Source organism: Amblyomma mixtum, chromosome 6, assembly GCF_055824585.1.
Source record: "Amblyomma mixtum isolate Tamu chromosome 6, ASM5582458v1, whole genome shotgun sequence".
In the NCBI taxonomy this organism is placed as follows: Eukaryota; Metazoa; Arthropoda; class Arachnida; order Ixodida; family Ixodidae; genus Amblyomma; species Amblyomma mixtum.
This window is the reverse complement of record NC_143017.1, coordinates 127,646,741-127,658,991: the sequence shown is the minus strand read 5'-3', so window position 1 is coordinate 127,658,991 and position 12,251 is coordinate 127,646,741. Positions and strand designations below refer to the sequence as shown.

Here is a 12,251-nt window from a genome sequence, read left to right as displayed (position 1 = left end):
GACGTCACTCGGCTCCTCGCGCATGCGCACAAGTGGCGCTGCAAGACCACAGCGAAACGGCGAGGCGGCGGGTAATGTAGCTCTCGCTACAAAATGCAAGTGGTAGATCTGTGAAGTTCATACGAACGTACGTCACGTAATCGGTCTTGGGAATTCGTACAAACTACGAAGCGTGTATGCGTGCACAGATTTGAAAAGTGTTTAAGATAGTGCGACCGCCTTCTATTCTGTTTCTGGCATCATGGAATAAAGGTGCCTTTCCACGCGCAACTGTGGGGACCGTATAGTCAATTTCGCACCGCTGAGATATCCCGTGGTCGCACGCTCCGGCTAATGCTAATGGGAAAACTTTTTCACGCAGTAGACATTCGGTCAGAGCGTGAGCCAGAAAATGTAGTTCAATGCAGGCGCGGTGCTGATGACTATGACGAAGAGGATGATTTTTCATTTTTGTTGTTATGAGGCCGACAACAACATTTCGAAAAAAACTATGCATCAATTTCCCACAGTATGCGACTGCTGCAAGGCAAAATCATTTTGTTATCGTCCCCACTGGGCGATCGCAGCACGGCTCGTCAATACAGTCAGTTTTCGTGCGCGGACGGGTGGCATATCAGGCTGGCACTGTCGGTACGAAGACCAGAGGCTGCTGCACAAGAACCGAACGCCTTTCCACGAAGGAATCCCCCGCAAAGGAATCTTGGGAATCGTGGCTCCAGCGCGGCTGCGGTCGGTCGCCACAAGGCCAACGGCGTTACCTGGACGTCGTCCCGAAGACAAGCGTTCCCTTCGACCGATCGAAAACACCAACAAATCGTTAGCGGCAGTCGGTTCGTCTCGTATCCGCACTCCTCCGGAGCGACAACTTGTTTTCTTAGCCTGCCAGGATTCACCCACGAGTGCTGGGAAAGTCCAAGGCCGGTCAGTGCTGTCCGCTGAGTTTGTAATTTTGCGCGCACCGCATGTTTACCTCATTTCTCCTTTCCTTTCTTCTTTCTTCTTTTTTTTTTTTTTGGGGGGGGGGTACAACATCTTCAAGCGCATCAATGTTGTGCGTGACCGAGAAGCTGTGGATATGCAAGATAGCAGGGCTCGCCTCAAGCACTGTTGCGCGAAGGCCACTTAGCCCTTTCGATAACGGTACTGACCGTTCAGCACACTCAAACACACACACACACACATACACACACAGACATACACACATAGACAAGGGCGATCCGCGTCGGCCTGGCGGTCGCCTGACAGCCGCAGGATATCGCGTTTCGAACCCGACAAGTGGCGGCATGAAAACAAACAGACCGCGGTGGAGCAGCACGCGGAGCTGCCGGGCAGAGCGCGCCCACCGTAGCGCATAGAGTTGCCAGCAACCAAAGGTGAAGCACGTAATGTCCAGCTTTGAGCACTATGTTTTTCTCCAGTTCACATGATGCACTCGTTTGCGTGTAAAAAAACTGGCTAATTTCGGCTGCGGCTTAGTTGAAACATTTGGCTAGTGGCGCCGTGGTTTAACTAAGCCGCAGCCTTGTTTAGTCAGGAATATTTTTTTTTTCATTTCACGCGTCATGACGGCGTGCATAAATTTGCCCCCCCCCCCCTCGTTCTCCTCTTCTTTCTGTCTTCTTCTTCTTGCTTCTCTTCTACTTCTTCCTTCTCTCTCTCTCTCTCTCTCTTACTTTGGCTTGGCGGAGGGCTGCACTACAACTACAACAGGCTACAGTAACACGACCCTGGGTGAGCTCCTAATAATAGCCCTCGCCGTAAGAACCTGAAATAAAAAAATAACAATTTTCCGGTGCAACAGTCGAAGGTGCGTAGACTGGCGTGAGCAACAGAACGCATGCAGCGCAGCCAGATTCGCTTAACCTGTTTCCTCACGCGAGAGCGAACAATGTTTTATTTTTATTTTCAGAATTTACGGCTTTCTGGACACAAGTGGGGCGACGCCAAATGGTCGCATCAGGGAAAAAATAAAAGGGGGATGGCAGTGTACACAGGACTATCTTCCTTATCGCTATTGAAAGTCGTCATGGTCTTGCAGTGACCAGTGATGCATCTGCTATGAGACCGCAACCTGGACTTCAGTCCGTCCTTTCTTTATTTCTCCTTATCCTAAACATGACAACGGCCTGAAGAAAATATTCATAACGCAATAAGCACTGTCCTCGCCAAAACGTATCCCAAAGATTAACTGCGTACAGACAACGAGTGGCGCAGCAGAAACAGACTTCATGTAGCTATCTCCATGGCGCCTTTATATTTGCAAAAATGGTTTAACTGTCACATTTAAATGGCAACTTTTGACAGCGTTGAACGCGAGGACTGCACAAAATAGTTCAGTTTTGGGCGAGTTTGCGTTGCACACTTCTTTCATAATGGTTTTTGTAGCACAGAAAAGGCAAGGAAAGCAGCGATACGTGCACCTCTGTTCGTCGAATTTCTGTCGTTGCCGTAAGAGGCGTGTACACTAATGTTTAGAGCACTGAAAACAATATGAGTGGTCTGCAACCTAGTAAAATCATCATTTCCTAGCCTGCAGTCCTGCATGTAAACACACACAAAGACCTACGCTCTCAAAAACTCTCCCGCTCCCTCACTCAGTCGCTCGCTGACACTCACAAAAGCTGCCGCGGCCATTAGCTGCTCTGGGCGCATCCTTGACGCGGTCTTTGACAGCCGCTGCGCAGTTCGGCCAAGGCCTACCAACCCTTTAAACGACGGGAGCGACCCGAGGACGCGCACCCTCGCACACAGACGCGGGTGCCCCCCTCGCTGACAGCGCCAGCATGCCGCGGTATCGCGTTGCGCAACCCACCGGACACGAAAACAAACAGCGGAGACGCAGGGCCGCTACTCGCACGACGCCCACCGTCGAACAGCGGGTGCGGGGTCACGCGACCGATAGCGCCGTGCGTCGGTCCGAGGGGGGCTGGAGGAGGGAAGCACCGCGGGGCACTTGTTAACCACCTGCAGGGCGGTTATGCGCAGCAGCTAAGTACGTCTACAGCTGCCGAAAGACATATAAGCATCTGCAGAAGTGTACTGAAGTGGCAGACTGCATGGCACTCGGTTTGGAAACAAAGGGCGCGACCGCTGGTATAAAACGGCTTTTTTCCTTTGATTCTACACGATTCCTATCATCCCAGATCCCGGAGTGCCCGGGGCGAGGCTCGGCTTCAGCTAATGACGACGGGCAAAAAGAATCAAGATGAAGCGTACGTAACTGAAATGGAATCCGTGTATCACCCCGGTCAGCGCAGGGCGACATGACAAACAAACGGCTATCAATTAAATCATTGCAGACTGAATCGACTCCAAGGGTTGCTCACCTCGGATGGCACGCGGAATGTTTGATGGGTGCTTCGCCGTGGACTTCGCCGTGCTTCCCCAAAGAGAACTGTATTTGGACATGCGCTGATGTGTGTCTCTTACTTAAATAACATAACAATGCAAGTTCATCGTTGTACGATGATACATATAGCATGCTGATGCAGGTATTTCTACTTCAGGAAGAAAACATTTCGTTCCATATTCCATGCGAGCTCTTGTCTCCACATAAACCTGACGATGCTGCATTTATCTCGAATTGCCACTATAAGTACGCAGAACGGAATAGTTAATGGGAATAGTCTCTACCTGATCCCTTACCCCCGCCAAAAATGCGTGCTCAGGAGATTTGAGAGCATGTGCTCATATATGAAGAGATGTCTCTTCGTTCACGCTCGCTTTTGTTAGTCTTTATATTACTCGTGCTTTTCCACTGCACAATCTCGAGGTCCTCGCCAAACGCCATTATGGTAGTGCAGAGGTAGAGGCTCGTGAGGGTATGCGTTCCTTTTTTTTTTTTGGCCGGGGGCAGTGACTTATGCAGGGAGTGGAGCGTAGAAGTGAAGGATTCCAATTGTTTGGATTGTAATTGGAGGGTGGTAAGAATCTGGAGAACCGATATCTCTAGCTGAACCACTCACTTTCTCACCTCACTTTCTCTCGGGGTTCACTTTCCTTTCACTGGCAGGTGACAGCCGAAACTCTGCTCAGTGACCATTTTCTCGTCCATATTAGCACCTCTCTTTCTTACATCCCTCGATGTCATCCGGTCACTCACACTGACTGCAGGCCTTCCGCGCTAACCTCGCCTGCGAATCCTTTCAATCCTACGACGACTGGACGTCGCGCATCACTGCAGCGCTCACGTCCAGTCGCCGTCGCGTTCGCTCTCGTCACCCATTCCCAGACCCAGATCCTCACTTTCTCCGTTTATGGGGTCGCCGTAAACGTCTTCAACGCTCCTTTCGCTCCCAACCCCACAATGCCCAACTTTCCTTCCGGATCACTGCTCTGCGGGCCGAGATCGTCGCCCACTGCGCCTCACTCGAGCACTCTCGTTGGAGTGCTCTTTGTGACCATCTTGACTCTGCATTGCACTCGCGATGCACATGTCTCTCTTCAAATCTCTCCTTGGCACTAAGCCTGCCCTTGCTCCCACTCTAGCTAAAGCCCTCACTCAGGGGACTCCCTCCGAAGTTTTTGATCAGCTCGCCTCTCCCTACCTCCCGCCCCCTCTGGCACCCTCCTATCCGATGTACTCGCGGACCTAACCCCGATCTGGACGACTCCTTCACTCTCCGAGAGCTCGAATCGGCTCTGGCTGCTAATGCTACACGCTCGGCTTCCGGTGAGGATGCCATTACATACACCAAACTTCGCAACCTTATTGACTGCGCCAAAGAATTCTTCCTTCAAACGTACAATGAGGCCTGGGACAGCGGCTGCCTGCCGAGCTCCTGGACCTCCTCCCTCCAAAGCCGGGCAAACCTCCCTCTCTCTCTAACCTCCTCCCAATCTCCCTGACATCGTGTGTTGGTAAGACCCTTGAGCGAATGGCCTAACTCGCCTCTCTAATTTTCTCGAGGCGAGGGAGTTTTTCCCCCCTTCTCTCATCGGCTTCCGACGCCGCATCTGCGCAGGACATCGTTCTGATTCTCCAACACACCTTTCTCTCACCTACCCCCACTCAAGTTCACGCAGTTGTGACCGTCGATGTTCGCAAGACCTTCGACGGTGTTTGCCGCGACCACGTCCTTTCCCAACTCACCTCCCTAGGCTGTGACTCCTGTTATATCAGCTCATTCCTCTCTAAACGTGTGGCTCGCTTTCGAGTAGACACCCATCTGTCCGACCCCCACCACCTCACCCGTGGCACTCCTCAAGGTGCTGTTCTCTCTCCTACTCTTTTCAATCTTGCTATGGCCCCTCTCGCCTCCCAGCTAGCTGAAATTCCCGACCTGCATCATATACATGTATTTTACGCCGATGACTGGTGTTCGTCTGGATCTCCCGGTAATGTACAGGACCCCCTGCAATGTGGCCTAGATCTGATCAACTCCTTTCTCACCACCGCTGGCCTCTCTCCTGCTCCTGAAAAATCCGAGCTTCTCCTTCTCAACCATTCCCCATACCAGCGCTCACACAACCACTTCGTCTCTCTCCACCTTTCTGGCTCTCCCCTTCCTGTCGTCCCGCAGTGCAAAGTTCTTGGCTTTCCTTTGCATGCGGCCAAGAACGTGCAAGCCCTCCACCACGCTGCCACCACCTGCCACTCGGTAACTCTCCTTCTGCGGCGCGTGGTCACTCGGCGCTCAGGTCTCCACGAGGCTCATGCGTGCCGAGTTGCCCACGCGCTAGCCCTCAACAAGGCCTTGTACTTTGCACCCTACGTTTCCTTCAATCACACTCAACTTAACGCGCTCGAGACCAATGTTACTGCTCGAGACTGCCCTTATCGGCCTCTACAAGGCAGCTCTCAACCTCCCTATCACTATCTCAACTGCTAAGATCTTTGCCACAGGCCTCTTCCATCCTCTCCGTTCTCTTCTCACTCCACTCTGCATCGTGACTCGCAGCTTGCCTGGCTTTCCCTTTCCCGTCAGGGTCAGTAGTTACTGGCTCAAGCGGGTTTCTCGCCCATCCCAATCTCCCCGTTTACCTCTCCTATTCCCACCCAGGCTCCCAATCGTCGTATCCTCCCCCTCCCGACCAACCTTTCCCCGTCCTGCACGCCGGCCGTCGTCATGCGGCCGCGCAGCACCATTCCTCTCTCTTTGATACCCAGGGTGTAGCCTACACGGATGCCTCCTTCATGGCTCCTCGAGGTTCCTGCGGCTACGCCCTGTACCATCCCTACCTCCCCGCTCCTGAAACCCACACCAGCGGGCCGTATCTACGCCCTCCGGATGCATTAAATTATCCCTCGAGGTCCTTGCCATTGCGCATGCCCTCCAGTCATTTGCCATCCTTTCCTCTCTTCAAGAGTACACGGTCTATTCAGACCCACAAGCCGCTATACACCACATACAGAAACGCACCCTAACCCCTTCTCTCCAACAGGAGGTCGAACGAGCGGTCCTCGCATTGCAGCGTTCCATCGTTTTCCTCCGCTGGGTCCCTGGACATTCAGGGATTGACGGCAATGAGCTGGCCCATCAGCTCGCCCGCGACACACTTTTCCGGGCACCGTTGATCCCCTGGCCCAAGCCCTCGGAGGACGGTGGGAGTCTCACCCTTCGCCGCACCATAAAAGAAGTCTACCTCGAGCTCCGCCTCGACAAACGCCTTTCCCCTCCCCCTCATCCATCACTCACGGTGCCGGAGGCTCGCCTTCTTCGGCACATCCAAATGAATCCAGTCATCACCCCGTCTCGCCTCTTTCTCTATCGCTATCGATCGGACCCTTCCTGTCCCACCTGCCCCTGTATCTATGCGGATCTGGCCCATTGCCTTTTCTATTGCCCGGCTGCTCAGCAGTCGGGTTCCTACCCCCACTTTCTTTATCCATCACCACCTGGCTCGACTGGCTTGGCGCTGAAGGGGTGGAAGAACAGCGACTTCTGGTCGCCCAGGCGGTCGACATGCTCGGCCTGTAAATTATGGCCGAATAAAGGTCTTCTGCTACTCCTACTACTACTAGAGCTTTCAGAACAATGACACATATTCTCTGCTGAGCCAGACGGGTAGACCGGTCTCGTCACGAAGTAGAAGCCCTGCTACACGCGTCGCAATTGCAGATATTGTAATTGCGGGAGTTTGTTCGTCACGCCGTTCATGGCTTCAAGCACAGAAGAACAAAGTTATTAATCCATATAAAATGTCCACACTGCTTTGGAGGCTGCAGCTTAGGGTGGATTTGTGGCAGATATCGGCGGGATTGGGTTCTCATCCGTGACCTCGCCATCGTATAGTCTTCGCAAGGTGCCCTGGGCGTCAGGTACAGCACTAGGCAAACATGTATAATCGCCTTTAACGAGTACCACCGTCACCTCCCCCACTCTCGCCTTGCCCTCCTCCTCACACAGGGTGCCAGGTAGGGTGCAGAAAAAAAATGCTCCGGAAGATACGTTCCCGGAAAAAACGTTCCCGAAAAAAAAAGTTCCCTGAGGAAGTGCCCACCAGGCAAAAGGTCCCCAAGTAAAAAATTACCGAAAGAATGAATTCTTTGGGTAGCTACTTGACAAAAGTTGCCCTCTTTATTGGACTATTCCTTGACTTAGAGCATAGATGTAAGCATTAATTATTTTGCAGTACTAGATCACACTACGGCCATTTAGTGCAAGTAATGCCAAGAAAAGTTGCACCACTAAGCACTTCCACCGATGACTTCGCTGAAGCGCCCAATGATCCAGGGACGCAATTGCCCTCGGCTACTCCCTTTCCGCCACCACCATTTTTTTTATGGACGCCCAAAGGTGAGTGGTGGTGGTGGTGGTGGTAGTGTGAACGTAAAGGCGCGATTAGACTTAAAATGGCCTGTTGGCAATTACTCCGCCTGAATTGTGGCTGCTGTTGGGATTCAGGGTAGCGTGGTCGGGTCGGAGAAGGGAAGTGGAAGATCGCAGACGTGGTTACGAGAAAGACACTGAATACTTTATGCACATATTTGCATTCTGTACAAGCAAAGAGCAGCTGAGAGAAAAGGCAACGTCTTAGCACAAGGGAGTCTCGGTGAGAGGCAGCTCCTCGGCCGTACTCGATGCCGAGTTTTATAAGGTTTTCGTTCTCTGAAATCCCTGGAAAGAGGCCGGGCCTTCCGAAGAAGGCGTCCTGAAAAGTTCACTTTGGCACTCATCACACACTCTCTCATTAAGGAACATGCCCCGTCACGTGTTGAGCGTGAGGGTGAGGAGGATTCCAGCGATGTCACGCCGATACAGGAAGGTCCGCGAGTGACGCTCCGACGGTCTGCAAGTGGTCGCACGTATGGCCTACACTTGTTCATAAGTGCAAGACTACAAAGGTAAAGCCCCGGGCGACGCGCAAGGCCACGCGGTGAGGAAACCGCTCGCCGGAAACTGCTTCTTTGACGACGGACGCCGCGGTCAAGCATGGTGACTAGACCCAGTTGACGCACATATCCTCTCGGGAAGGTCACTTACGGCTGGCCTTGGCAACTGTCTGGCACAGCTGCGCTGGCTGCTTTCAGAGGAGGCTTGCTGTCGCCGTTGCCGTGTCTACGCCTGACGAGAGTCCACGCTTTAATTCATTTAGGCTGGAGGGCATACCGGGCATAACACTGTACCACTGTTCCATAAGACCAGTGCCCTCTAAAAATTTCAAAAGTGAATGTGACACTGATTGCTGCACAGTCCAGGGTACTTGATGGCAGCCAAGCGCGAGATCAACGCCCGGAACCCGTTCGCTGTTCAGTCACTGCATGCCGATGGGTAGCATCGCTGTAGCGCACAATGTTGCACGGTGTTGGCATCATGAGTGACCGACTGGACGTTCCATATCGCAGGCGGATAAGTTGAGGGCGTTCACGGAAAGTTGCTCTGTTTTAGCCCTGTTTACCCACCTGTAGGTACCGGAATCATATCATGTGCCAAAGCAGTCATGTACTATAGCATCAGGCCAGGGCAAAGCTCTTGCCCATTATAAAACAGGTGAGTACTCGGCCGCATTGGGGATCGACCCCCATCACCCGCATGCGAGGCGGATGGTAAAATCATAGGGTGTTACGTACGGGGCGTTTGGTGGCATCCGTTTGGAGACATTTTTTCCTACTTCGAGAATGTGCACGTTTTCCCTGGGGATGTTTCTTTCGGGGTAATTTTTTCCGGGGAAATTTTATCCGGGGCCGTTTTTCACGGCGATGCTCTTCCGGAGACGTTTTATCCCTAACCCCGCCAGATAATTGCAGAAAGTTATAAAGTGAAAACAGTTTAGAAACATTAGTTCATCACTTACCGACGCAGGCTATGTCTTGAGCCGTATAAGCTACACTTCAGAGTAAAAAGTGAATATAAAGCCGGCGGAACAGAAAAGGTTCCAAAGAACCGCCTGAAGTGAGGTGCGCAAAGAAATTAAGTGAAGTTCTTTCATTGCAATGCGCCACGTTTCTCACGCGGTAGATTTTAGAACCAGAGGCTGTCGTCGACATTCATTCATTGTCGAGCTAGTTAAAAGATGATTGTTCAGCACGAAAATAAACTGAGAAGAAAATGACACTAATGCGCAACGAACTGTTCTAGAACGCAGAAGCAACACTGCCGAATGTTGTGGCCTGCTTGCCTCACAACCACACCTAATGATGATGATGAAAACGTTTATTGAAAACCAAAAAGGCTTGGGATACGATAACACGTTCTGTTACAACAGCATTCACTAAGAGAATATTACGCAGGAAGCATCTGGAGCGCAAATACTATGAAAAGCTGCTCATTCCCCTAGAGTCTCTATTGCCGGCATCGTGAGCCACTATCGTGGATAAAACCCCGACAGACAGTGTCATCGAGCCTACTGTTGACACGACACACCCGTGACTCTATTACGGACTTGCCCTGACTTGCGTAGCGCTTATCGCGAAAATACAAAAGCAAAGCGCTTCGAAGGTTACGCAGAGCGTAGTGTTTATGTCTGGCTGGCGCACGGGGCGCACTTAATGCCGATGGACGATTGCAGCATTCGCCTTTCGACGTACACGCGCAAGAAGGAAGGAAAAACACGGATCTTTATAAGTGTATACCTGTCACTATTTCAAAGAAGAAGCAACAAAGCGCTCCGCGTCGAGAGAGTACAACGACTGAGGAGAGAGTTGAGTGAGAGGGGAACGAGGGAGGAGAGTAAAGTTCGCCTTTACGCTGAGCCTTGTCGGTTGTAACGAAGTTGAGGGGTTCGATGCTATACTGGGCGCATCGGGCACCGCTGAATTTGCAAGATAAAAGGAGGGTGACGAGCGCGATTCTCGCGTCAACGTGCAGGCGCGCAGACAGACAGTTGTTCTTATCGGCGGTCGTCTGCTGGCAGGCTTGCGTGAACCGGCTCGTCATACATGGATGGCAAGTGCGCCTTTGAGTGAGGGGTGGGGTCTTCTTCTACGGCTGGCCAGCCGAGCGCCAATCAAGGGAGGAGAGTGCGGCGATTGAGTATAAAAAGGAAGCGGCCGGCGCCGCTCCTCGTATGCGTCTCTACCCAGCCTCCGAGCCGTCGGGGCGACGCAGAAAGTCGATACGCAGTCACAACTGGCGCTTGTTATTCCGCCTCCGAGCGCGTGCTATTCAGTATCTCTATCTACGCAGCGGCGTCGGACGTGTCCTACACGGCTATCACGTGCTTCGATCGCCAGCCCACGCGCCGATAGTGTGAACTTGATAGAGAGCTGGAGCGGACATCAGGAGCATATCTCTTCACTGTCTCGGGACACAGTGCCAACTATTGCGTCCGTTACTGCGATACTAGTGGCCGAGAGGATCGGAAGGATTCATTGTCGTCTGGAATTCACTGCGGCTCGCTGGATTGCTGTTCAAGCCTTGTCTGCTACTAGTCCGCAGTTTCTGAAAGAAGACTGCCGTCGGAAGACCTGAGGTCCAGAGTTTCGCTTCCCAGCCACTCAAGCCCGCCTCTTCAACGTAAGCTTTGCGAAACCACCCGCGGACCTACAGACGACGAACAAGGGACGTTAGTGCTTTCGATTCCGTTAGCCATGGCGTTCATGATGCCAGTCGTGAAACAGGACTACGATATATACTCTGGACCCAACAGCCGTAAAAACTCCGTCTGCAGTACCAGTCCGGGAACGAACAAATCCCGCAACAGCAGCCGCAACAACAGCGTCTCGTACTCGAGCTCGCCGAGCCAGGTGATCACACCAGAAGAGGCGAAGAGGATTCTAGAGCGAAGGCGAAGCCGCGGCATGTCCGAGTGCCTTCCTGACCTCAGGGCCATCGACAGCGAAGAGCCGCGCCCGCGCAGAAGGAGCAGCCTGGGAAAGATCTCCTGGTCGTCGTTGCACGCCGCTCTGCAGAAGCTCAAGCCGGCCGAGCCCAAGAGCAAGTCGCAGACATCCATCGAGGAACAAGAGTCGTGATGATCGCGCGCATCCTGCCTGCGCGCTTTGTGAATATGAAGTGTACATAGACACGGGACGATTCGCCGCATGCCGTGCTGTAGCTTGCTTTTCAGCTACTTCCGTCATTTCAAGCTTCACCCACGACGAACTGCCCACGTCACGTGTTTTACCGGCGTTAACCGTGCCTGCCCCGCCATGACATCTTCCCCAGGGACCTGTCCCTGCACGTATTTGCATCAATGTGGAGCCTTGAAGTGATCTGACTGCGCTTGAACTGTGTTTTTATTTTGTCGTGCTGACTTTCAGTGATATCTCACGCCGTAACCAATAATTCTCACCATCATACCTCAAAAAACCATATTTCGAACAATTCGTCTCCGCGGCAGCTTGGAACCTCCGCCAATTTGGAAAAAGTGAGAAAATTTCGATTCTTAAAGTTCCCTGAAATACAAGAAGTTTTTCGAATGGAACATCACTGCTTACTTTGCCAGCATATTGTACATAGTGTGATTTTTGCGTGCGCGAAAAGTCCTTTGTTACTTGCATGTCTATTACATGTTACTTACATGCCGACTTTCATGTCTATTGACTATATACGTGACTGTACACAAGTAGATCGCAATTCCTAGCATGCTGGCTTCTGAATGAGAAGGTACTGTCTGTGGAAAAGAGGAGACCAAAGTTTTGAACACCGAGTTCTGAATGCAGCTGTATAGCCTTTGATACACTTTTACGAAGTTACTCTTTGCTATCCATCGTTTATGCTATGTAATAAAAATAATGAGTCAGTCAGATTTGGTTATTGTTTTGTGCATGCGGTCGGCCATGTGCTGCAACTGCTTGCAACCCCTTAATGCAAAGCCAACGCTTCCTTCCATCATTTCAGCATTTTACTTTTTTTGTGCGTGTTTTT

At 52.0% G+C, this 12,251-nt stretch overlaps 2 protein-coding genes across 3 annotated transcripts in view; one reads left to right on the top strand and one right to left on the bottom strand.

Annotated features, from left to right (window-relative positions):
* Positions 1 to 2,716, bottom strand: part of LOC149340340 (uncharacterized) — a 99,998-nt gene extending 97,282 nt beyond the window's left edge. The window contains exon 1 of one of the 2 annotated variants that reach the window (XM_089549111.1): positions 2,617 to 2,716. In XM_089549111.1, the coding sequence (XP_089405237.1) occupies positions 2,617 to 2,652 (36 nt within the window). In that variant the 5' untranslated portion in view covers positions 2,653 to 2,716. The remainder of the gene's footprint in view (positions 1 to 2,616) is intronic. The other variant, XM_089549112.1, reaches the window with a different exon arrangement.
* A 7,547-nt stretch (positions 2,717 to 10,263) lies between these two features.
* On the top strand, positions 10,264 to 12,130 carry LOC149340339 (uncharacterized). The gene has a single exon (XM_089549107.1). The coding sequence runs from the start codon at positions 10,973 to 10,975 to the stop codon at positions 11,354 to 11,356; it is 384 nt and encodes a 127-aa protein (XP_089405233.1). The 5' UTR covers positions 10,264 to 10,972; the 3' UTR covers positions 11,357 to 12,130.
* The last annotated feature ends 121 nt before the right edge of the window (positions 12,131 to 12,251 follow it).